This window comes from Ostrea edulis, chromosome 8, assembly GCF_947568905.1.
Source record: "Ostrea edulis chromosome 8, xbOstEdul1.1, whole genome shotgun sequence".
NCBI lineage: Eukaryota > Metazoa > Mollusca > Bivalvia > Ostreida > Ostreidae > Ostrea > Ostrea edulis.
The window spans coordinates 61,411,865-61,435,605 of NC_079171.1; the positions used below are offsets into that span (position 1 = coordinate 61,411,865).

At 37.0% G+C, this 23,741-nt stretch overlaps 1 protein-coding gene and 2 long non-coding RNA genes across 3 annotated transcripts in view; all 3 read left to right on the top strand.

Annotated features, from left to right (window-relative positions):
• Positions 1–6,595, top strand: part of LOC125662533 (uncharacterized) — an 11,246-nt gene extending 4,651 nt beyond the window's left edge. Inside the window, exons 2-3 of the long non-coding RNA XR_007365421.2 lie at positions 5,650–5,963; positions 6,442–6,595. This is a non-coding gene — a long non-coding RNA (uncharacterized LOC125662533). The remainder of the gene's footprint in view (positions 1–5,649; positions 5,964–6,441) is intronic.
• A 261-nt stretch (positions 6,596–6,856) lies between these two features.
• LOC125662530 (uncharacterized) lies at positions 6,857–14,881 on the top strand. The gene is made up of 3 exons (XR_007365418.2): positions 6,857–6,915; positions 7,637–7,744; positions 10,314–14,881. It is a non-coding gene; the product is annotated as an uncharacterized LOC125662530 (long non-coding RNA).
• Positions 14,882–20,524: 5,643 nt separating this feature from the next.
• The window catches only part of LOC125662497 (uncharacterized), a 29,709-nt gene continuing 26,492 nt past the window's right edge, over positions 20,525–23,741 (top strand). The window contains exons 1-3 of the mRNA XM_048894736.2: positions 20,525–20,629; positions 22,099–22,206; positions 23,291–23,500. Coding sequence (XP_048750693.1) covers positions 22,110–22,206; positions 23,291–23,500 — 307 coding nt within the window. The 5' untranslated portion in view covers positions 20,525–20,629; positions 22,099–22,109. The remainder of the gene's footprint in view (positions 20,630–22,098; positions 22,207–23,290; positions 23,501–23,741) is intronic.

Here is a 23,741-nt window from a genome sequence, read left to right on the forward strand (position 1 = left end):
TCCAGGGTCAGCAAAAAGTATAGGGCGAGTGGGAGGATTTTATTATTATTAATTTTTTTTTGAGAGAGAGAAATATTAAAGACAAACAAGTTTTTTTTTTCCAACAGATCCGCATCATTTAATTGCAGATGGATATCAATCTATGCTATTTTCATACACTATATACAATATACAGGTTAAGCTTTAATTTGAGGATATAACAGAAATATGCCTAACTTCTTCAAGATTTACGTCTGTAAGAACGCGAGAAATTAAGAAAACCATATAAATCTTCTTTTTTTTTTTACGTGAGTTTTCATGTTCCTATACCGAAAATGTAAACAAAAAGTGTGAATACCGGAGTCGGACATGAAACTATTCTGGAAATCGCAAGTTTCGCAAAATAAAAAAAATTTGGGCGGGCCAACTTTTGAGGGGCGGGCGGGGATGATAATCTATCAATTAAGTTGAATACGGGACTTTCGAGATATGGATCCACTCTGACTTTTATCGCGCGTTGAACGTAATTGTAGGGCATGTCACTTCCGGATTACAATAACAACTAAGTAAACAAACATGGAATATTTCAATTGCTATCAATTTCCTGCATTTAAATGCTATCTTTGAAAGAAAGGAATAACTACAACCATTTTATAGGAAAATACAATTGATTAAATTATGCGAGTCGGCGCGGGAAATAAATCTAGGGAATATCTTGAAGATGTCGGTAAAACTTCACGCCTTGCATCCAATGGTACGCGTCTAAATGCGCCTTTTCCCTTCCATCTAATTTACACCAAGGTACTAAGCACCAATAATGACTTGGATCGTCATCGTGGGACTGCGCATAGCTCTTTACGGACCCTCTGTTAGCGAAACACCATATGTATCGATATCAACTTTGCCCTACAATTGGTTATTATCACATGACCGTGGTGTATAAACGTCAAATATAATCGGTCGTTCCGGCATATCCCGAAAGTATCGTATTGGCCTAACATTAGATGTTTGGAACTGGTTGTATTAAATGATCGATACACCAAAGAGTGCATGAGAGTTATATTATATATATATTTAGAGGACGGATTTGATGCCCAAGGCCATAGAATTGGATGCACGAAGCATTTTAATAGATATATCAATTGGTTATCTGTTTTGCTTTTTATACTTATACAGGGAAAAAATAAATTCTAAACCTAGTGCATTTAGATTTAATGAACTTTGCACTCTAGAGGTGGTACAGTGTAGGGGAATTGTCTGTTTAACATTAATAGAGAAGTGAACAAAAGTTTTGTAATAGTGTAGCTGTCGTGGTCATGTGACGTGTTATAATTATCCAATTGTTATAACCACCTCATATTTAACCAGTGTTTATCGGTGATATGACATGCCCCCTATAATGAGAGAGGGAATAAGACCACTTGAAATATCAATAGTATATGTTGTACATTATAATAAGTAAGGGATTAATCTGGAGTACACCATTTCTATCAAAAGGGATTATGTTGCCTTTGTGAGGAAATTTCCCCTATGAATTGTATTAGAATTATTTCCCCAAACGAAGCATCTGCACTGAGAGAAACGCTGCCATTTACAAATATTTAAGAACATTGATAAATTCTGATTTTTTTTTTTTTCATTATTTGTTTTCTATATCTTAAGTGTTTCCTGTTCAAATTTAGCTTGATCGAGTCTGGCTTACTAAAAGTATGATCAGTTTTATGTTAACACTGAATCCTCTCTCAGTTTTGCTGTGTGAAATTGACTTAAAAGCATGTTATATTGTATCTAGTTGGAATTTTAATCACAGTGTAACAAGTTAGATATTTGCAACCAAATTCCTGATCAAAATCAATATCACAGCCCCCCTACGCTTTCAAATACATATCGCCATGTGCATATGTAACGGGGAGTGCAGGTGTTTCTCTAACTCCTATTTCATTCACTGTATTTAAGTATTTTTTTTTTTTTGTAAAAAAAAAAACAAGAAAAGGAAGAAATAAATCTGAAATCACATAGCTATCTAATTTGTTTAGCATGTTTAAGTGCAGAACATTCCTCAGCTACCAGGAGATTTATTTATATCTCACTAGTAACAGATCATGATACTGGTAATTTTACAGTGTTCTAAGGCAATGTCTCCATATGAAGGTTTGTGAGGATTTTATTGTTGATAAATCAAAATGGACATGGTCACAGTCATTTAATTATACAGCTGTAATGATTTGATCTGTTAAAGGTATTTGAAATGTCATATCATGACAAGGTCTTTTTCTTGTAGTGGGAAGATAAGGGTTATAGGCTGATTGCTGCTTCTTCAGTTTTTGGGGGGGTTTTTTTGTTTTTTTTATTTATTTTTCATATTCTTTAACGTACCTATTTTATGAGGTTATAAAGCAAGCGTTTTGCTGTACAATATAGTGAACTGTCAGAATGTTTTAATAAGGATTTACTGGTAAACTATTTATAATAAAAAAGAAAATATACATATTCATATAATCTGATTGCAATTTGTAGATAAAAAAAAGTTTTGACTCTGAATTAATGTCCTTTTATATATATTTTATAGTTTATTACATCTCAAGATCTCATCACACCCCAGGTTTATTACATCACTATATCTCATCACACGCCAGGTTTATTACATCACTATATCTCATCACACGCCAGGTTTATTACATCACTATATCTCATCACACGCCAGGTTTATTACATCACTATCTCATCACACCCCAGGTTTATTACATCACTATCTCATCACATGCCAGGTTTATTACATCACTATCTCATCACACCCCAGGTTTATTACATCAATATCTCATCACACGCCAGGTTTATTACATCACTCTTATCACACCCTAGGTTTATCGCATCTCTATATCATCATCCCTGGTTTAGAATAGTTCCTCATTACCCCTTGCTTGTTGTAAGAGCAAGGCAACTGAGGTTCTGTGTCACAACAGGTATGGCACGAAAAAGATCCCTTCCTGCCCAAAGGCCATAAGTGTCAAACATAGGCCTAAATGTTGCAACTCTTCACTGGCAGTGGTGACATCTCCATATGAGTAAAAAATTCTAGAGAGGGAGGGATCAATCATACAATTTATTCCTATGGCTGGATCACTTTATCGGTTATTATTCCATCTCTACCCCTCATCCTTAACTAATCATAATTTATCTTAACATCCCCCTCATTCGTGTAGTATATAAAGCCTTGTTTTACCGCACTTCACACTCATTAAAAAAGGAAACAATATAACCTATAGGAGACAGGAAACCAATGCTGTGTAAATCTTCTAGTTAGATCTATATATATAGAACGTGCCTCAGGAAATACACCAGATGTATTATGTGGTCTTGTTCCGACATTTATAATTCTAGTTTTGTTACATTGGGATAGGACAGAAGGCCGGTAGAGAACGTCTCAAGGTTATCGACGGCTCATATAAACGAAAAGTTCAACCAGGAGCAGTCAAAGTTTAAAATTTCAGACGTCCAAGTTTCAACTTGAGGCTTTTATAGAATTGTCAGTACTTCTTCTAGTCAAAGGGGAGACATTTTGTTTTTGTCAGGTATTTTGTTTTTTGTTTTTTGTTCTTAATTGTCCCAGCTTCAAACTTGGAACATGAAGAGGTGGTATAATTAAGGAGGGATATGCCCAATATGTCACCACAATTTGACCTTGATCCGTTTATATAGTCAAGGTCTTCAGAATCTGGCTCAGGCTATAAACTTGGAAACCATTCAACACAAGGAATTCATGCAATCTTGAAAAATTGAAAGAGGACAGTATAGCACAAGATGTTTGACCATGACCTATTTCTTCATTCAAGGTCAAGTTAAGAAAAATATGACCCTTGCATTAACTTTAGAACATTTTGACATGAAAACTTGAGTTCTATGGAACACCCATCAATGAGATTAAGGTGTGCACTGCCATACAACTTTCAGGGCTTGAAGTTAACTTTTTATGTCACCAGTCCAGCCAGACTGATTAAGGTATAATTTCAACCAGTCCGCAGAAAAATTTATCAGTCCACCGGAGTTTTCATGAAATATGATTAAACTTATTTCGTTAATGTCATTAAATTCAAATAATGGAATTGAACTCAATATTTTAACACTTATTTGTCAGTGAGGTTTATGTTTACTGTGTTCATGTGATATCTACAGAAGCATGCCAAATGAGTGTTTAAGATTCCATAAGTAGTTTTTCCAAAATGACGTTTTAGAAAATTGACTATAGTCCCTTCGGACTGACTAGAACAAATGTCAATCAGTCCGCCAGACTCTTAAGCAGTGACAGACTGACTGGCATATATGTTAATTTCTAACCCTGACATTTCACCTTATATTACACTTCTTCAAGATCAAATTATAGAAATACCAAACAAGCTATCAAATGTGCTCAATAAATTGCAAACCCTTTAACATGAAGACCTCATACTAAAATAGGAGTACAATTTAAATGGTATAATATTGATGTAAGATGGGTGACATTGATTGAAAAGATGTTTACAGTGGCCCTTGGTATATTGACATCATACTGTTGCACTCATTATTGTTGCTCCGTATAAGAATCAGACTTTGAAGGGGGGTGTCAGAGGTTGGGGGGTTGGGGTGGGGTGGGGGGCTGTTTTTTTTTTTATTTTATATAAAAGAAATAAACACCCACTGACGCTAGTTTTAATTTATGTATTACTGTATTTATTAAGGTATGACATTAAAGTGATTAAAAGAGTGTTCCAGACCATAATAATATAATAACGCAATTTAATATACAAAACAATGTGAAACAGATGTATTGAAAGAACATGATACAAAATGCAGAAAAATCTGCTGGATTCATGTGATGTTTGGGGGAGGCTGAGAATCATGGGTAATCATGGTTATCTGTCAAAATCCCAGTCATATAAAAATCGGACATCTGTCGAAATTCCAGTCATATAAAAATCAGACATCTGCTGCAATTGTCATGCTATCACTGCTCGATCACCATCATACAGCTTCTTAAGAGAGAAAAAAATTCATTTTGATTTTTTTTGTTTTTATGATGAAAACTTTGCTCTCTTACCCTTTTCAGTCAGAAAAAAGAAAGAATTTAAAGTTTTCAAAGAATTTAGCAGGTGCACTTTCAGAGCAACTTCAGTGATGTTCGGTCGAAAGACTTGAATTTTTGATCAATGCAATTTCACTATAGACTGAAGTTGTAAATGTCCTATTGAAATTCTGGTACCTGAACAGGGAGACTGCATAGGCAGGGTGAGAGAGTAAAGTTGTCATCATAAAAAAAAATAAAAAAAAAAAAAATTCAATCATTTGACTGAAGCTTTGGTGTTACACTGAGGTACAGAGAAAGAAATGTATTTTTTTTTGTCTAAATAAAGTAAATAAAGTTTTCTTTCAATTTCAATATATATTAACATTATTGTACATACATGTATCCTCCACTTTCCATCAATATCCAATTTCTGTGTTGTGTTTTCCCTCCTTAAGTTAATATTGAAGATGGCAGTGTGACCATGGTGAAGAGTGGAGATATTTTGATTGCAATGTGGGACAAAGAAGAATGGACATTGAGGCGTGGAATTACCATTGTGATATATGATTTATAGACTTGTATTGATCAGTTGATATGGTTTTATATTAACCTGGAAATTTATATTTCAGGTCCACTCTGAAGAACATGGAAGCTGAACTTTAAGATCATTTTGACATCACCATGGTGACAGTCCCCAGCTGCTCTGTACCCTTCCTACACAAAAATTGGGGAACCATTTTACAATTTAACAGCTAAGGTCCAGCTCCAAAGGGACCACTGGTCAAGGTCATCTGTAGAAGGCTGAGTCAAGGTCAACTGAAGAAATAAATTTTTGAGAAAGTAGCTCTGTATCAAGTGACCGTTATAAGACTTTTTAAGCAGCATGGGAGACGGTCTCTTTTCCTTGATGACCTGCTGTGTAGGAGAACAACCACAGCCCACTGTAAGTAAACAAAGGAGTGGATCCTGAAATTTTTATTATTGAACAATTCCATGTAATATCCTTAGGTACATATAGCAGCAGAATTGTAACTCTCTGGGGCAGGGGAATTGCATGTAGCAGCAAAATTGTATCTCTCTTGGACAGGGGAAATTCATGTAGCAGAACTGTAGCTCTCTGGGGCAGGGGAAATACATGTAGCAGCAAAATTGTAGCTCTCTTGGACAGGGGAAATACATGTAGCAGCAGACCAGTAGCTCTCTTGGACAGGGGAAATACATGTAGCAGCAGATTGGTAGCTCTCTTGGACATTGGAAATACATGTAGCTGCAGTACTGTTGCTCTTGGTGGGAAAATGGAGGGGAAAACTACTATAAATCCACCTGCTATCAACAGCTTTAATTCACAGCACAGAATTTTTTTTTAGAACATTATAAAGGACGGATCTGTAGCTCTCTCCAAGTTTTATATTTTATTTCAGAGATCTACAGTTGTGCTGCTAAAGTACACCTATAGATAAGAATTTTTTTCAAACTGTAACTGATATTTACAAGATATAGAAGAGTTACTCTGTCATTTTCACTTTTGAATTAAAGTGTTCAATTCATGCAAAATATTACAAAGATGTTTGTATTTTCCTAGAAGAGGCGGCGCCGGATTGACGCTACAATGATAGGGAATCCCACAGACTTCAGACATACGGGTCACATAGGGTCCGGAGAAGTAGCCTCTAAACAAAATGTCTGTGTAAGTACAGACAGACAGAGAGAGAGAGAGAGACATATCGGTCACATAGGGTCCGGAGAAGTAGCCTCTAAACAAAATGTCTGTGTAAGTACAGAGAGAGAGAGAGACAGACAGAGGGAGAGAGAGAGGGAGAGAAACACACAGAGGGGGAGAGAGAGACATACGTCACATAGGGTCCGGAGAAGTAGCCTCTAAACAAAATGTCTGTGTAAGTACAGAGAAAGAGAGACAGACAGAGGGAGAGAGAGAGTGGGGAGAAACACAGAGGGAGAGAGAGATACCGGTCACATAGGGTCAGGAGAAGTAGCCTCTAAACAAAACATCTGTGTATGTACAGAGAGAGAAGGGGGGTAGAGAGGCAAAGAGGTAGGTAGATGAAGAAACAGATAAAGAAGGATAGACAGACAGACACAGGCAAAGGCAGACACACAGATAGGGAGACAGACAGACACAGGCAAAGGCAGACACACAGATAGGGAGACAGACAGACAGACACAGGCAAAGGCAGACACACAGATAGGGAGACAGACAGACACAGGCAAAGGCAGACACACAGATAGGGAGACAGACAGACACAGGCAAAGGCAGACACACAGACATGAGAAAGGAAATATTTTTCCTTTTATATGATTTATATATGGTGTGATATAAATTCTATTTTTATAATTAGAAATTATATATTGATGCTCTCTGTATTCTGAATTCATTGAATTTTTAAGAAAAAGGTATTTAAAGACTTTCTGAATTTGTATTTCATGTGAAGATTTTAAAATCAGCTCCACATTTGTTACACAAATTGAAATGTCTATATAATACGTACACGTATTCGGACAACACTAGTATCTTAGAAGATACCTGTAGTTGGAAGAACTGTGCAAGTATCAGTTGTCCCCCCTGTTTTTGGTATTACTTTCCCTTTTCTTTTACAGCTCAATTCCATACAAAACCAAATGAGTTCCAAGGGCGGATATGAACATGTATCGCCGGTCAATATTCATCTGAATGTAGTAGAACTCCCTGCAAGAAACAGCACATAGGTAAATGTTTATGTGATTCAGAAGTCTCTTGGGTGGATCCAAAATTGTATTAGTAAGGAGGTCAATCTATTAAAAGGATCTTCGTGAAGTAATTACTAAAACATCATAAAATTGATTTGCATGTGTGCACAACTCTCTCTCTCTCTCTCTCTTAATCTCTTTCTCCCTCTCTTTCCATCTTAATATCTCTCTTCAGATCTGTACAAAAGTTTTTGGAGTAGACAGCTTATCCCGAAATTTAATTGGTGGTTCACTTCTGATGTTATAATCACCACACAAACCCTGTGTATCAATAAAGCTCTTTCAGTGGGAGACATTGTTTTTGTCCGTCCGTCCATCTGTGTGTCACAAAATCTTGTGAACGCTTCTCATCTTATATCGCTTATCGGATAGACTTTAAACTTTGTACAATGCTTCATTGCCATTTGTAGATGTGCACATTTGTGGGACAGGAGGATCCAATGATTTTCCTTAAAGTTACAGTGGACCTAAGAGGGGTGGAGGATGTAAAATAGCTTGTGAACGCTTCTCTACCTATATGGGTTATCGGAAAGGCTTGAAACTTTGTACAATGCTTCATTGCCATTTGTAGATGTGCATATGTGTGGGACAGGAGGATCCAATGATTTTCCTAAAAGTAATTGTGGATCTAAGAGGGGTGGAGGATGTAAAATAGTTTGTGAACACTTCTCCTATATGGGTTATCGGATAGACTTTAAACTTTGTACAATGCTTCATTGCGATTTGTAGATGTGCATATTTTTGGGACGGGAGGATTTCATTATTTTGAATTCGTAAAAGTGATAATGGATTTAATAGGGATGGAGGATGTTAAAATAGCTTGTGAACGCTTCTCTTTTATGGCTTATCCGATAGACTTGAAATTTTGTTCAATATTTCAATGCCATTTGCTGCGTATTGTAGGGACAGGAGGATCCCATTGTTTTCCTTAAAGTTATAGTGGATCTGAAGTAGGGCTGTGCGGTGCACCGAAAATTTCGGTGCACCGCGATTCATAACATTCGATTCGATGCACCGATTACAAATTCCGGATTTCGGTTCGGTTCGGTTTAGATTTTACTTACACTAAAACAACAAATATGGCGTCCGAGTGATGTTGAAAACGTGGTTTTTTATGCAACAGAGACTTAAATCACTACTGTGTTGAGAGTTAGAATTTTCACCAATCAGATACCAACAGAATATGGTCCGTAAGATTATTGCAGTTTATCTTTACATGACATATAGCATTTTCTGTCAGTGGTGGAGTGAAATCAACATCGTAGGTAATGACACATATGAGAGAAGTATAAATCAATAAAGGAGAGATTTTCAAAGACTCTCAATTGATAAAATTGTTGAATGTTTGCATACCAATGAAAACAATATCATATACATTTTAGATTCACTATAAATCTGTGCAAACCAAAACTTATGCAGCACATTAATATAACAAAATTTGATAGACTGTCAGTGTTTTCTTTTTTCTATCAAAGTTATAAAATATCATTATGAATAGATATGATGCTTACAAATGACGACATATAGTTATATAACCTGAATAAAATCAAATCAAATATGCTACTCATTAAAATTGTTAATTTTTGTGGTGTCATTAGATAAATTGGACCTAACATGAACTGAATCGAAAATAACCGAACCGTGCTGTTCTGAATCAAAACCGAACCGAATCGAGGTAACCCTGAATCGTCCCAGCCCTAATCTGAAGGGTATAGGGTGTAAAATAGTGTGTGAACACTTCTCTTATGTGGCTGATGGGAATTCATAATGTCTATGTTCATGCTCATGCTTTCTCCTCCATACCATGCAGAACATTAAGGGAAGGAGGTTTCATTTGGTGCACTTCCAATTTGGTGAGCTGGGGAGACATTTGTTTCACATGTTGTCTGTACATTGATCAGCCTATGTCTGGCTGTACATTGATCAGTCTGTGTCTGTCTGTACATTGATCAGCCTGTGTCTGTCTGTCTGTACATTGATCAGCCTGTGTCTGTCTGTCTGTCTGTACATTGATCAGCCTGTGTCTGTCTGTACATTGATCAGCCTGTGTCTGTCTGTCTGTACATTGATCAGCCTGTGTCTGTCTGTCTGTCTGTCTGTACATTGATCAGCCTGTGTCTGTCTGTACATTGATCAGCCTGTGTCTGTCTGTACATTGATCAGCCTGTGTCTGTCTGTCTGTACATTGATCAGCCTGTGTCTGTCTGTCTGTCTGTCTGTACATTGATCAGCCTGTGTCTGTCTGTCTGTCTGTACATTGATCAGCCTGTTCCTGTAAATGCTTTTCCAGATTTGTTCGCTATCTTTGCAGTTATTGATTTGAAAATTCATACATGAAATTGTATAAACGGGGTACAAGTCAAGTTTGAGTGTGGGCTTTGTTGATCATATTTTGAAAGAGTTACATACCTTGAACTTAACAAGAGCAGGGCCCTTTTATAATGCTTGCCATCACAATAATATCTAGTTTTGTTTCCTTCAGCTTCAGTGCAATTTGCAATAGTTTTTGAGATGCACTGTTACAAATATCATGGTTTTTTTTTTCCAGAATGCCACCATCTTGTCTCATCTTCACCCTGTACATAAGACATTCATCTGTGATCTCATCTCCTGACAACAGAAGGGTCTGCAATTACCTAAGGCCTAAGGAAGTGTTACAATGCATGGGACAATTTCATTTGGTGCAAGGAAAACTTTCATTGGTTTAAACAAAATTGTAGTATGAAAGGAGACTTTTCATTTGTTTGGAAACACCCACTGCAAGAGAGATTTTGATTGGATGGAAATTGTAAGACAATTTTGTTTTGTAAGGGTGCGTTCGATTGGTTAGATATTTGTATATGTATGTTATCCAGTAGTCTTTTCTCTGTTATATGTTGGTTTTTTGTTTTTTAATTTATTCTGTATTCTCATGATGTAGTCGGATCTAGATACTTCAATTGTAGCCATTTATTTAACATTGATATGTCAAAGCTGTCAAGCAGTAGTGGATGATTTTGTTTGTGTAATTCCTGAAAATACGAAACACAGTAGCAGTAGTATTAGATACACAGGACATCCATTTGAACAAAATGACTGAACTGCTGCTGAAGCTTATGGGATGATGGGGGTGGGGGTGTCAGATATTACAAAGAATGATGGAGAGGGGGATGTTATCAGGGATTATATTGGGAGGGGGATATTGACAGGGTTGATGTTGAAGGGGGGTGGTAGAGATGATGGTGAGGATGGGTGGTGGTAGATATTACAAAGGATAATGGAGGGGGGGATATCAGGGATGATGTAGGAGGGTGGGGGTGGTATATATTGACAAATGACATGTTTTTGGGGGTGGGGTGTAGTTATCGACATGGATGGGGTGAATTATTGCCGGGAAGGGAGAAAGAGGAGCTGTGGTTGAACTTTGTTTCCCACAGTTTAGTGTCCGCTGTGACTGGTGTCATTAAGTGGCATAGCAAGTCAATGTGAAGCAGTGTCTGTATATCTATGTTATGTTTGCTATTTATTGATGATCTGATGTTTTTTTTTAAAGACTGTTTAATGGTGGCCTACAGCTTTCCTTTTCCTTACACTAATTTTTCCTAAGATAGCAAGGGTTTAGGAGGAGTGAAGGGGAGGGGGGGGGGGGGGATTTCAGTGATGACTGTTACTTTACATTTGACCGAGGAATTTCTTTGTATAGAGTATCTGTCTACTTTCACTATTGATGTGGATCTTGTTTATTCTTTTATTCTAGTCTCGTTGTCTGGGGTAATTATTCTAGTCTCGTTGTCTGGAGTAATTATTCTAGTCTCGTTGTCTGGGGTAATTATTTTAGTCTCGTTGTCTGGAGTAATTATTCTAGTCTCGTTGTCTGGGGTAATTATTCTAGTCTCGTTGTCTGGGGTAATTATTCTAGTCTCGTCTGGGATAATTATTCTAGTCTCGTTGTCTGGAGTAATTATTCTAGTCTCGTTGTCTGGGGTAATTTGCGTATTGTTTGCTACAGTGTTGATTATGTAGCATCATGTGACACATGACCGCATATTCTCTCGACCATACAATATTTTTCGATCAAACTAGTATTCGTTTACTCTCCTAGATAAATCGGTAAAGCCAAAAATCTGTATGTTATGCTGCATGTGTATTTTAAATGAATTCAATTAATTTCGCTGTAAACAATTTTGATGCAAATGCATGAGTTTATTGAATTTGCAAGAAATTATTTTTTTGTGAAATAAAAATTTCTCCGCTCGTCTTCTAGGAATTAAGTTCATATTCTAAAGTCACAAGAAAGTAAATCCAAAGTGTTTAAACTTAATTTTGATACGCCTGAATAAATCTGACACATTTAAACTTAATTTTAATGCTCATGAATAAACCCAAAATATTTAAGCTCAGTTTTGATATGCATGAATAAATCTAAAGTATTTGAATTTAATTTTGATACACATGAGTGATTCCAAAGTATAATAACTTTTTTTTTTAATTAGAATCCTGAATACACAATATAATCATATTTATTCTTCATAAATGCGGATGTTTTAGCTGCTCAAGCGATATTTGAAATGTTTTTATATATATACGTTTTAATCTATATGAACATATTCTTTTTAATAGTTGTTGCTACCATGTAAATGTTTAACTTCAACATGAATGGAGAAAAATTTGACTTCAACACAATTTTCAACCTAATCACAAGCAATTTTGTATTATACTTAATAGGACATTTGAACCCAAGCAGTGTGATTGCCTGTGACCCCTATGAACTTTATGGTTATTGTGTTATTTATTGGGGGTGGGGTGTGTGGAGGGGGATCTGTGTGTTGAGCTTTTGACTTAATCCCGGCTATTAACAGTGCTTCCTATCTAGTCAGGGACACCTGTCTGGGGTAGGTTATCGAGTCCTACAAAGTATGTACCAGATTTACAGAGTTCTGTACATCATTAAGTATGTACCAGATTTACAGAGTTCTGTACATCATTAAGTATGTACCAGATTTACAGAGTTCTGTACATCATTGTATGTACCAGATTTACAGAGCTCTGTACATCATTGCTTATATGCATGTCCTAATGTCAGTTTCTCCTCCCTGTTTAAATTCTCTGGTTATTTTACATCTATAATTCATGTATCAAGTACATATTTATCATTGATTGAGCAATAGCTGTTCCTTATTTTAAATTGTCTTTTAGATATTTGAAATTTATGTATTTGTAACTTTGATTTTGATTGGCTGGTGAACTCCATGTATTTGTAACCGTGATTTTGATTGGCTGGTGAACTCCATGTATTTGTAACCTTGATTTTGATTGGCTGGTGAACTCCATGCATTTGTAGCCCTGATTCTGATTGGCTTCTAAGTTTAAGTCTATCAGTTTCCACTCCCTTTCATTTGTAATGTAACATTTTAGATTAAATCATGCCTGGCACGAAGCCTATGTATAATGACCTCCATTGTCCATGCAGTAGTGTATGCATATATCTTGATATGATTCAAATCCACATTCAGTTATATTTACCAAAGTATGATTTATTTTGTCCTAGTTACAAAACAACTACTTGAACTGGTCAATGGTGTGAATTGAAATGCCAGCTTGCTTGTTCATTAATAATCACCAGAATTTTGTCAAATATTTTCTTTTTCCAGTAAAGGGCTATACAGGGAGATGTTTATCTGATAAATATTGAAATAGAAATCCATCTTCTTCTTTGAAGAATTTTATTTTTGAGTTTAATTTCCCAATAATACAAACAGATTATAGACTGTGATGTCACTCTTGTTGCTAACCAGTGTTTTAATTCCAGCTCACTCGTTAACTTATATATTTATCGGAATATATACTTGTAGATATACAATGCTAGTCAATTCACAAGCAACTCAAGAGTAGTGTGATATTGTACTGTGTACAGAGTAATTTTTCATGCATGATTAATTCCACGGTTTTACATGATAGCTCGTACACGCACGAGTACATGTAGTTATATCCACATTATTGATATGTTTCACGAAAAAATACAGATTCCAAAGAATATTTAGATATGGGAAAAAGATCTTTTTACGTACTCCATATGAATTACATTCATGCCTTAATCCCCATGTTTACATTAACCTGTCACTTGTTAAACTGTGAAAAGGGGGCGTTATCCTGACAATGTGGGTAGGTTCGTGCTCTAACATTATTGTATAAATACACGATTATTAGACCAAGAGGCGTGGAAGTTAAAAGGTGGAGGAAATATTTACTATCAACAAGGGTTTTTGTTTTAAGATGAAATGGCTGGGTTTTCTTGTAATTCAGTTTTGTAAATAAAATCCCATATGTTCATCAGGCTCTCAGATAATGAAAAGAGCCTGTGTTATTTATATCTGAGTTTTTAATCTCAGTTTCATTTGATAAAAGATCATATAAAGAAACTTTAAGCCTGAGATAAAGGTCAATATCTTGTGGGTTTTTTTAAACTTTGTTTAATTTATCAATGTTAATAAGTAAAGGGTAGGGTTTGTGGAGTTAAGGAAACTAATCATTTTGACCATGTTTTATACCGTATGTATACCCGTTTTGTACTTTTGAGATTATTTTTATAATATGTACATAATGGTGACTAATCGATTTTACGCAAAGAAATGCCAAATGAATATTTTTCCAGCAGAAGTTTGATTATCGTTTTTATTTCTAGTTACTGTTTGACGAGTATTCAATGTAAATGGTATCGATTATCAAAATTTGAAAGTGAAGAGTTTCTTAAATAAAATTTCAAGTGTGTTTAGAGATGAGTGATTTTTTCAAGTAATATTTTGTCTTTATGCCAAAAAACCGTTGAGAATTAATTGAATATAGGACTGTTAGTCCTTGTTGTTTGAAAACAGAAACTGTTATGTTCATTCGCTAGTAGCAAACTTTTGACAGCAGACTGTAGGCGTCTTTTGGCAGTGTCATTTGAGATGACCTGTAGCATGCTTGTTATCATATATATAGATTACATAATGTCTATAAATAGTTACAATGTATATTTTACTTGTTATTAACACTAAGAAGTTACCATGTTTATATTTGTCAAATGAAAAAGTCTTTCCTAGAGTGTGTAATGACCTAATTCAGATGATAATAAATGTATTTTATAAGAATAACTAATTATTTTGTTTATGTTTTATTTGTTTCAATTAGACATGTATATATGTCTTCTATGTTTTGAACCTTCAGTTTTAAAGTTTGAACTAGACACAGCAGATGCTGAACTGGAAGGTCACCTTTATTTTCCAGAAATTGGTGGACCGGGACTTTTTTATGCATTATCATCAGCCCATTGTTACGTCATTCACGGAACAACAAATTAATTGTAGAAATGTTTTACTTTTAAGAAGAGGGCATCACAGACTAAATTGTATCATTTCAACACACAGATCTCTTGTTGAACACTCTATTGAGAGATTTAAAAATTACAAAATATTAAGTAATGTGTAGAGGCAAGGAAAAAGACAACGTCAACTTGTTTATTTTGGTGGGGCTAGCTACACAAAGAGAACCCATAACTAAGCTACAGCCATTGTTGTCAAAGGCTCAAGTGAGCTTTTCTGATCACATTTTGTCAGTTGTCCATCCGTCTGTCAGTTTGTAAGCTTTTCACATTCTTATCTTCTCCATAACCACTGGCACAATTTCAATTAAACTTGGTACAGAGCATCTTTGGTTGAAGGGGATTCAAGTTTGTTCAAGTGAAGGGTCATGCCCCCTTCAAAGGGGAGATGATCATGAAAAATGGGGTGGGGTTATTTGATAAAATTCTCAAGAACTGCTGGGCCAGAAAAATTCAAAAGTACATGAAAGCTTCCTGGCATAGTGCAGATTCAAATTTCTTCCAATCATGGTCCCCGGGGGTAGGGTAGGGCCACAATAAGGGATTAAAGTTTTACATAAGGGAACATTTCAGAACCACTGGGCCAGAAAAGTTCAAATTTACATAAAAGCTTCCTGAGATAGAGTAGATCCAATTTTTTGCATTTCATGGTGGGGGGTTGGGGGGGGGGGGGTTCAAAGTTTGGCATTTGCTGATTTATAGTAAAAATATATCTTGAACTATTTCTTAAGACGAGGGCTTTCAAATTGTGTATATACATTCTTTACTGCCTTGCATGTGATGCAATGATGTGTGATCTTGACCTGGAAGTTTGACCTACTTTTGATAAAAATCTGATTTATCCAATATGTCCTGAACAATTTAAGGTAGATCTTTCATATCTTGTATATATATTTCTTATGTCAAGACCTTTAATATCATGTCCTTTGACCCTGTGAGCTTGAACTTTGAGTTTGACCTACTTTTAAGAAATTATAATCTAGTAAGTTAATCCTGAATTATTTAAGGTAGGGATTTCATATTTTGTAGATAGATTCTTTATGACAAGACACACTTATACTTTTGTGTTTGACCTTATGACCTTGACCTGAAAAATTTACATTTTATAAAAATCTGACCTATTTAGAATCTAATGAACTTAATAAGATAGAGCTTTCATGTTTTGTATGGCAAGGTATTTCATATCATACATGGTCTATGACCTTGGTTTTATCCAGAACAGCAAGAGCATGGTAGTCATATTAGTGTTTAGGCAGTTCTTTATTATGTGAACTCATGTTCAGTCATAATGTGATCCTTGGGCCCCCAGTATAATGGGTAAAAATATTTAATGGAAATAAAGATTGAAAAAAATCACATCAGCTGAACAACTGAAGGGTCGAGGTGATTCATGTGAGCGATATGGACCTCGTGTCAAGATACTCACTATCAAGTGGACTACGAATAACTGTAGAAATTAATTGCCACCACAGCGTTTTTAAGCACGTTCACTCCAAACGAAGATGTTCTGCATTGCACTACATCCTCACAAAGGGCCAAGTGGTTAGAGCATCGCGCTCAAAATCACACGGCCTCTCACCTCTGGTCGGCGCGGGTTCGAATCCCGCACACGTCAGTAAGTGAGAAAGTTCCCCAGTTTACTTTCGGAAGGCCGGTGGTCTCTTCCAGGGTCAATTGTATCTGGGTTCTCTCTTCCACCAATTAAAACTGGGCGCCACAATGTAACTGAAAAATTGTTGAGGGCGGAAAGCATCAATCATTCAATACACAATCCATATGATATGCATTGTGGGAGTCGTCGTGGTGCATTTCATTATGTGCACACAGAGCGTGGGGACGGAATTAATTTCGTGGAAATGAATTTGTTTATAAAAGGGGGGATGTATCTTCTACTTTTCTAAATGTCAGCTGTCGATTGTGAAGGTCTCTTGGTAAAAATCCAATGTGAACAGACACTGTCATTTTGATTTGAATTTCTCTAAAGGGATTTTTAGTTAACCTGAGTAGACTAAGGTGACGTATTGCGATTGGTTGTCGTCCGTCGTGCGCCGTGCGTTAACAATTGAACATTTTCTTCTTGATGATTAGTAATACTATTCCAATTTTTTTTTCAAATTTGGAAGGAAGCATCTGGGCACGGGGGACGTACATTGTAAATGTCAGGACCCCTGCACCTCTAAGACTCTAGGTGCGGGGCGAAGAACTGCCCAAAATTGACCAATTTTCAGAACTCTTCTCTACAACAGCACATGGGTAAGAAAAACTAAATGCATAGTGATGCAGAACAGGAAGGCCTCTACCAATAATGCAAATCTCATGATCCTTGAGATAGGGGTTTTGACCCCAGGGCGGGGCCAAGTTTAGTATATGTAGTGTTTATGTGTAAAACACTTCAATAACATTTTCTTTAGTGTTATTAATCTAATAATGAAACAAGAGGTACTGTGAGCAATGCTCACTAAGAATACCCCCCGCTTACCCCAATCCCCCAAAGGGTGTTGGTAATAGGTATAAACTACCTCTTTTCTGAGTGTAAAAAACAAATGGCATGACAAAACGAACCATATTGCTACTTTGATGTCCAGTGCGCTTGACCTTTGACCTTTTGACCCCAAAATTGATAGGGAACATCTTCATCCCATTGGTAGTCCATATGTATGATATGTTGACTGTAGGTGGAAAGGATAACGCTTTAGAGCTCGGAAACCATATTGCTACTTCGATGTCCAGTGCGTTTGACTTTTGACCCCAAAATCAATAGGGAACATCTTCATCCCATGGCTAGTCCATGTGTATGATATGGTGATTGTAGGTGGAAAGAATAACGCTTTAGAGCCCGGAAACCATATTGCTACTTCGATGTCCAGTGCGCTTGACCTTTGACCTTTTGACCCCAAAATCGATAGGGAACATCTTCATCCCCTGGGTAGTCCATATGTATGATATGGTGACTGTAGGTGGAAAGGATAGCGCTTTAGAGCCCGGAAACCATATTGCTACTTCGATGTTCAGTGCGCTTGACCTTTGACCTTTTGACCCCAAAATCGATAGGGAACATCTTCATTCCATGGGTAGTCCATATATATGATATGGTGACGGTAGGTGGAAAGGATAATGCTTTAGAGTCCGGAAACCCTTGCGTCTACAGACGGACGGACGGACGGACAGACAGACGGACAACCCGATTCCAGTATACCCCCCCCCCCCCCTCACAACTTGTTGCGGGGGGTATAACTAAGCTATCAAATGGTACTAAATTAAAACTAAACATCTTCTTTAGTGCTGTTGATACTTTAATTGAAACTGAATAGATATTTAGAAAGAACAGGTAGTCCTTTACCAAAATATTGTAAATTTGATGATCCCAAGTGTAGGGCTTTTGGTACCGGGGTGGGGCCAAAATGATCAGTTATTAAATTGTTGAACAATAGGACTTTTTAACTTCTTCTTAACAACTGTCATTCCAATTTTTTTTTAAATTGGAGTGAAGCATCTTTGGGACAAGAGGGGGGGGGGGACATAAATGTTAAATATAGGACTCCTGCACCCCGATACGGCCTTGGGGACAGGGCAAAAACTACCAAAAATTGAATTAAATTCATAGATATTCTTCTCTACGCCTGAGTATCTTCGATACCGGTTTGATGGTGTAAGGCTTTCACACTAAATGGAAAATTTCGGTTTCAAAGAAAACATCAGAAATAGTTAGTCAACATGTAGCATATTACATAAACACGTATCTACATGTAGCATAACACTTATACGTACCCAGATGTAGCATAGCACTTATACGTACCCAGATGTAGCATAGCACTTATACGTACCCAGATGTAGCATAGCACCTATACGTACCCAGATGTAGCATAGCACTCATACGTACCCAGATGTAGCATAGCACTTATACGTACCCAGATGTAGCATAGCACTTATACGTACTTATATGTAACATAACACTTATACGTATTTACATGTAGCATAGCACTTATACGTACCCAGATGTAGCATATCACCTATACGAACCTACATGTAGCATATCACTTATATGTACCCAGATGTAGCATAACACTTATACGTACGTACATGTAGCATAGCACTTATACGTACCTACATGTATATGATTTCTTCTCACAATCACTCAGAAGGAGACATTTATTCACCTTATCTTCATTTGCCTGAGAGTGTAAATATCCCCGTGCTCAGTTCTACTAATACTCATGCACTAAAAAGGCGGAAATGGAATGTCCTGTGTTCTGAATTAAGGAGGTACTCTACATCGTCATAATGACTGACTTCCTTTTAAAACATGGTGGAAAATATAAATATCAGCAATATCTATCTATCTATCTATTTTAAAAAATACTCACATAACTGAGTAGCTCAGTAGGTTAGCACGTTGACTGCTGAAATGTAGATCGAGTGTTCCGAGTCCAGCATGGGTTTTAAATTTTTCTCAGATTGCTTTCACCCAAAACTGTAGTTTTTGACTATAAATAAACTAAAGAAAAGTTTTCAGTTTCAAAATATTGTTGTACATATCCCCCACTTTTCTTTCATATCAAATCTCTCTGGTGTAGCATACCTCCTTAACTTTAATGAATTTTACACAGTAAGGATGATCAGGAAATTACTAAATGCGATCAAACTGTTGGAGACGAGCGCCGCACTACAGTATCAAAATCTCTGCACAGTCTCCATCTCGAACAGAGTTAAAACCGCTGAAACCGCACTTGGGGGGGGGGGGGGGGGGGGGGGGGGGTCAAGTTTTCCAGAAACTGTTTCATTTTAAGACTAATAAATGGAAAAGCAGATTTTGGTTTGACACTGGTTCAAAACCGGTTTTGGAAATAAATGGAAAGTATTAAAAACCGAGATGAAACCTAAACTGGTTTCTCTGCAATAAAGCCGCCCTATATACATACCATTCCAATAGCTATCGCTAGAGTTATGTGGTGTAGGTTTCTCCTGCAGACCGCAGTACTCTAATAGTCTTCTTGTCGATACACAGCATTGGTGTGTATTTGATAATGAAAAGTGGCGGATATTGAAATGTCGCACCCTTTCAACCCCATATACTTGTCTCAAAAAAGTGTTACTGATTTCTCTCTCTCTCTCTCTCTCTCTCTCTCTCTCTCTCTCTCTCTCTCATATCCCTCCTTTTCTCTATTTAATCCATAGTTTTGTAACCTATTTAAATTGTTAGAAATCTGTACGTACGGATAGAAAGATAAAATTATTTTGGATGTCATGTGGCACCCTGCACATGTATGCGTTTTCCCCCTACATCGATTGAGACGTGTGGCCTCTATAATATCTAACTAAACAATCAGCGTGTTAAATAAACACGCATTGAACGGATAACACTCGTGATAAAGGAGATCCGCTCCTTTTGTTACACAGGAGGTATTCGCTATCGACGAGATCCGCGCCCCGTTATCTTCCCTATCAGTCCATTAAGGGCACCCGGTGTTGGACTCTCGTGACAGGCGGCAACAGGAGGGGCGGACATTTTTATTGTATCATTAACAGTAAGTATGAAGATTCGGTGATTTTAAAATAGTATATAACCTCTCTAAAAATCATACTTTTGTCAGTCGACTTGTGTTCAAATATCTTAAGCCGCTTCCCTTTAATTAATTGTTGGTTACTTTCTGTCCGGGTTCAACGTTTCTCAATATGTGTCAGGGCGGAGAGTAGATGGATTTGGGAAGGGTATCACTGGAGATCTTTTAAGTAAACAACAAACGTTATAATACACTGTATATAAAAACTTCCGTATAAGTGTTGGTTATCGGTAAGATAGGTAACTATTCAGGAAATTAGACATTACACACCTATAGTTGATATTGGTGGATAATACACCCTCCCTTCCCCCATCTGAGAGAGAGAGAGAGAGAGAGAGAGAGAGAGAGAGAGAGAGAGAGAGAGAGACTGCTCTTAGTACTCTTAGAAATACTACCCATCCGTCGATAGTGTGCATTTTGTGTGTCTGGACGGAGAGTAAAAAAGATCGTACCAATTTGTCGTCTATTTTTTGTAATGGCCTACAATGGGATCGAGTGCTTCGGTTCGATTCTTCTTCTTCTCATCTGAGAAAGAGAAAGAAAATCCTTTCTATACCCACGAACAGTTGGATCTCCTGTACCCCCCCCCTTTTTTTTTTAACCCCGTCTCGTTGTATATGATACAACACTAGTAATGCTTGATCATGCATTTAGGATACTCAACATTTCGGACACACCAACTGAAGTAGGATTTTGCTACGTTTACGAGGGATTTTCTATCATTTGATCAAACAACAATGTAAATCGATCATTGACACATGAAATGCACAAACAAGCAAACATTTGTGAAGGCGTTCGATTTTTGGCAATGTTTCCATTGAATTTTAAGTAAAGAACCGTGAATAACGCAAAAATAAAGGTGGTTTTCTAGGAGACGGTTGTGGTAGATATGGGTTTTTACAATATCCAAACATGTACAAGTTAGTGGTTTTAAAAAATTAGTCACCAAATGTTTTTGGGTATCCTGAGTCCTTGGAGACATCCTGTAATGAGAGAACATGAATCAAATACAGATAGCTGCAAATTAAAGCCACAACCCCATCCCCTGTCTGAATACCCCCCCCCCCCCCACACACACACTAAAGCCACAACCCCATCCCCTGTCTGAATACCCCACAACCCCATCCCCTGTCCACAACCCCATCCCCTGTCTGGATACCCCACAACCCCATCCCCTGTCTGAATACCGCACAACCCCATCCCCTGCCTGAATACCCCGTGAACTAAAGCCACAACCCCATCCCGTGTCTGAATACCCGTCTTTCCTACCTACCCCCCCCCCCCCCCCCCCCACACACACACACACAGGCACATATATCAAGGTCTCAGTAAAGGCTATGTTATACTCAAGTCGATATCCTTTGAATTTAAACAAGAACATTAATGGTCATTATTTTCCATGATCAATTGAATTCATTATATTTTTTTTCCAGATTAAGCAATTATGTTCCGAGAATTTATATATGTAGTATCCATAGCAACCGTTTTGGCGTCCCACGGGAAGGACACTTTGATATGTAACGGAGACCCGGTATCATCAGGTGAGTGACGTAACATCCAAAAATAACCGTTACCACATCAATGATTGTCAATCAAACCACGCCCAATTACCACATCAATGATTGTCAATCAAATCACGCCCAATTACCACATCAATGATTGTCAATCAAATCACGCACAATTATTTGTTACAAGTAGTTGATTAGAATTTGCTTTTTGATTTAGACGTATCTAAATCGGTCCTACACGTCCACTGACTCTTGTTTGCTTGTCTGTCTGTCTGTTTGTCTAACTGTCTGTCTGTTTGATGTCTGTCTGTCTAACCGTCTGTTCATCTGTCTGTCTGGCTGTATGTCTATCTGTCTGTCTGTCTAACTATCTGTCTGTTTATCTGTCTGTTTGTCTGTCTCTTTGTCTAACTGTCTGTCTGTTCGATGTCTGTCTGTCTAACCGTCTGTTTATCTATCTGTTTGTCTAACTGTCTGTCTGTTTGATGTCTGTTTGGCTGTATGTATAACTGTCTGTCTGTCTAACTATCTGTCTGTCTATCTGTCTGTCTGTCTAACCGTCTGTTTATCTGTCTGTTTGTCTAACTTTCTGTCTGTTTGATGTCTGTCAGGCTGTATGTATAACTGTCTGTCTGTCTAACTATCTGTCTATCTATCTGTCTGTCTGTCTATCTGTCGGATATCTATGTAACAGCCTTCATGTTATGTTCGTATATCTACAGATTGACTAGTAACTTGTCCTGTAAATTACTTGTAGACAACTACATAAGATATTTACAGATGGACTAGTAGTATGTCCTGTAAATTCCGTGTGGACAGCTACAGAGAATGTTTAGTCTCTTTCATGTGAAATTTATTTTTATATTCTTATCCGTAAGCTCCACTATATCATCCAAACGTTACCAGATCGAGGATCCAGCACAAAGCCATTTTAATTTTTCTTTTTTATAAAAATTGAGAGAGAAAAAAAAGAAGACACAAATTCAATAGGAAAAAATCTTAAATCATCTAAATTAGAATTCTTATCTCTATTTATTAATTTTGAATGTTCTGTAAATTGAATTTTGTGTCGAATTGAATAAATTTATTCCTAAAAGACTCATACTTTTTTTTGCAGTGCCTAACAGGCCCCGTCCAAACATAACGAACACTTTTTCTGCTCACATTCAATGTGTAATCATGAACAAAAACGAGACCACCGATATTCACGAGTGGTTTGATGAGGCGTTGAGTGTGGGGCGTGTACGACAACTCGATCAGGGTGTTCAACTCGATGCATGGTACAACTATAATACCAATGAGTTCATCGCATACGTACCAGGAAGTGGTGAGTTGAATTCAACTGTTGTGTAATAGTTGGGTGAGTTCAATTGAACTGTTTTGTAACAGGAAGGTGTGAGTTCAATTCAGATATGAGCCGTTCCTACCAAGAAAGACCCTTATCTTATCCAACAATGTTTTTTTCCAAAAAAAAAAAAAAAAAAAAAAAACAACAAAAAACCGTCATAATGAAAAAATTGACATCATTTTTTGCATACTTGTAAAGAAAAGGGCCAGGGTTACCAATG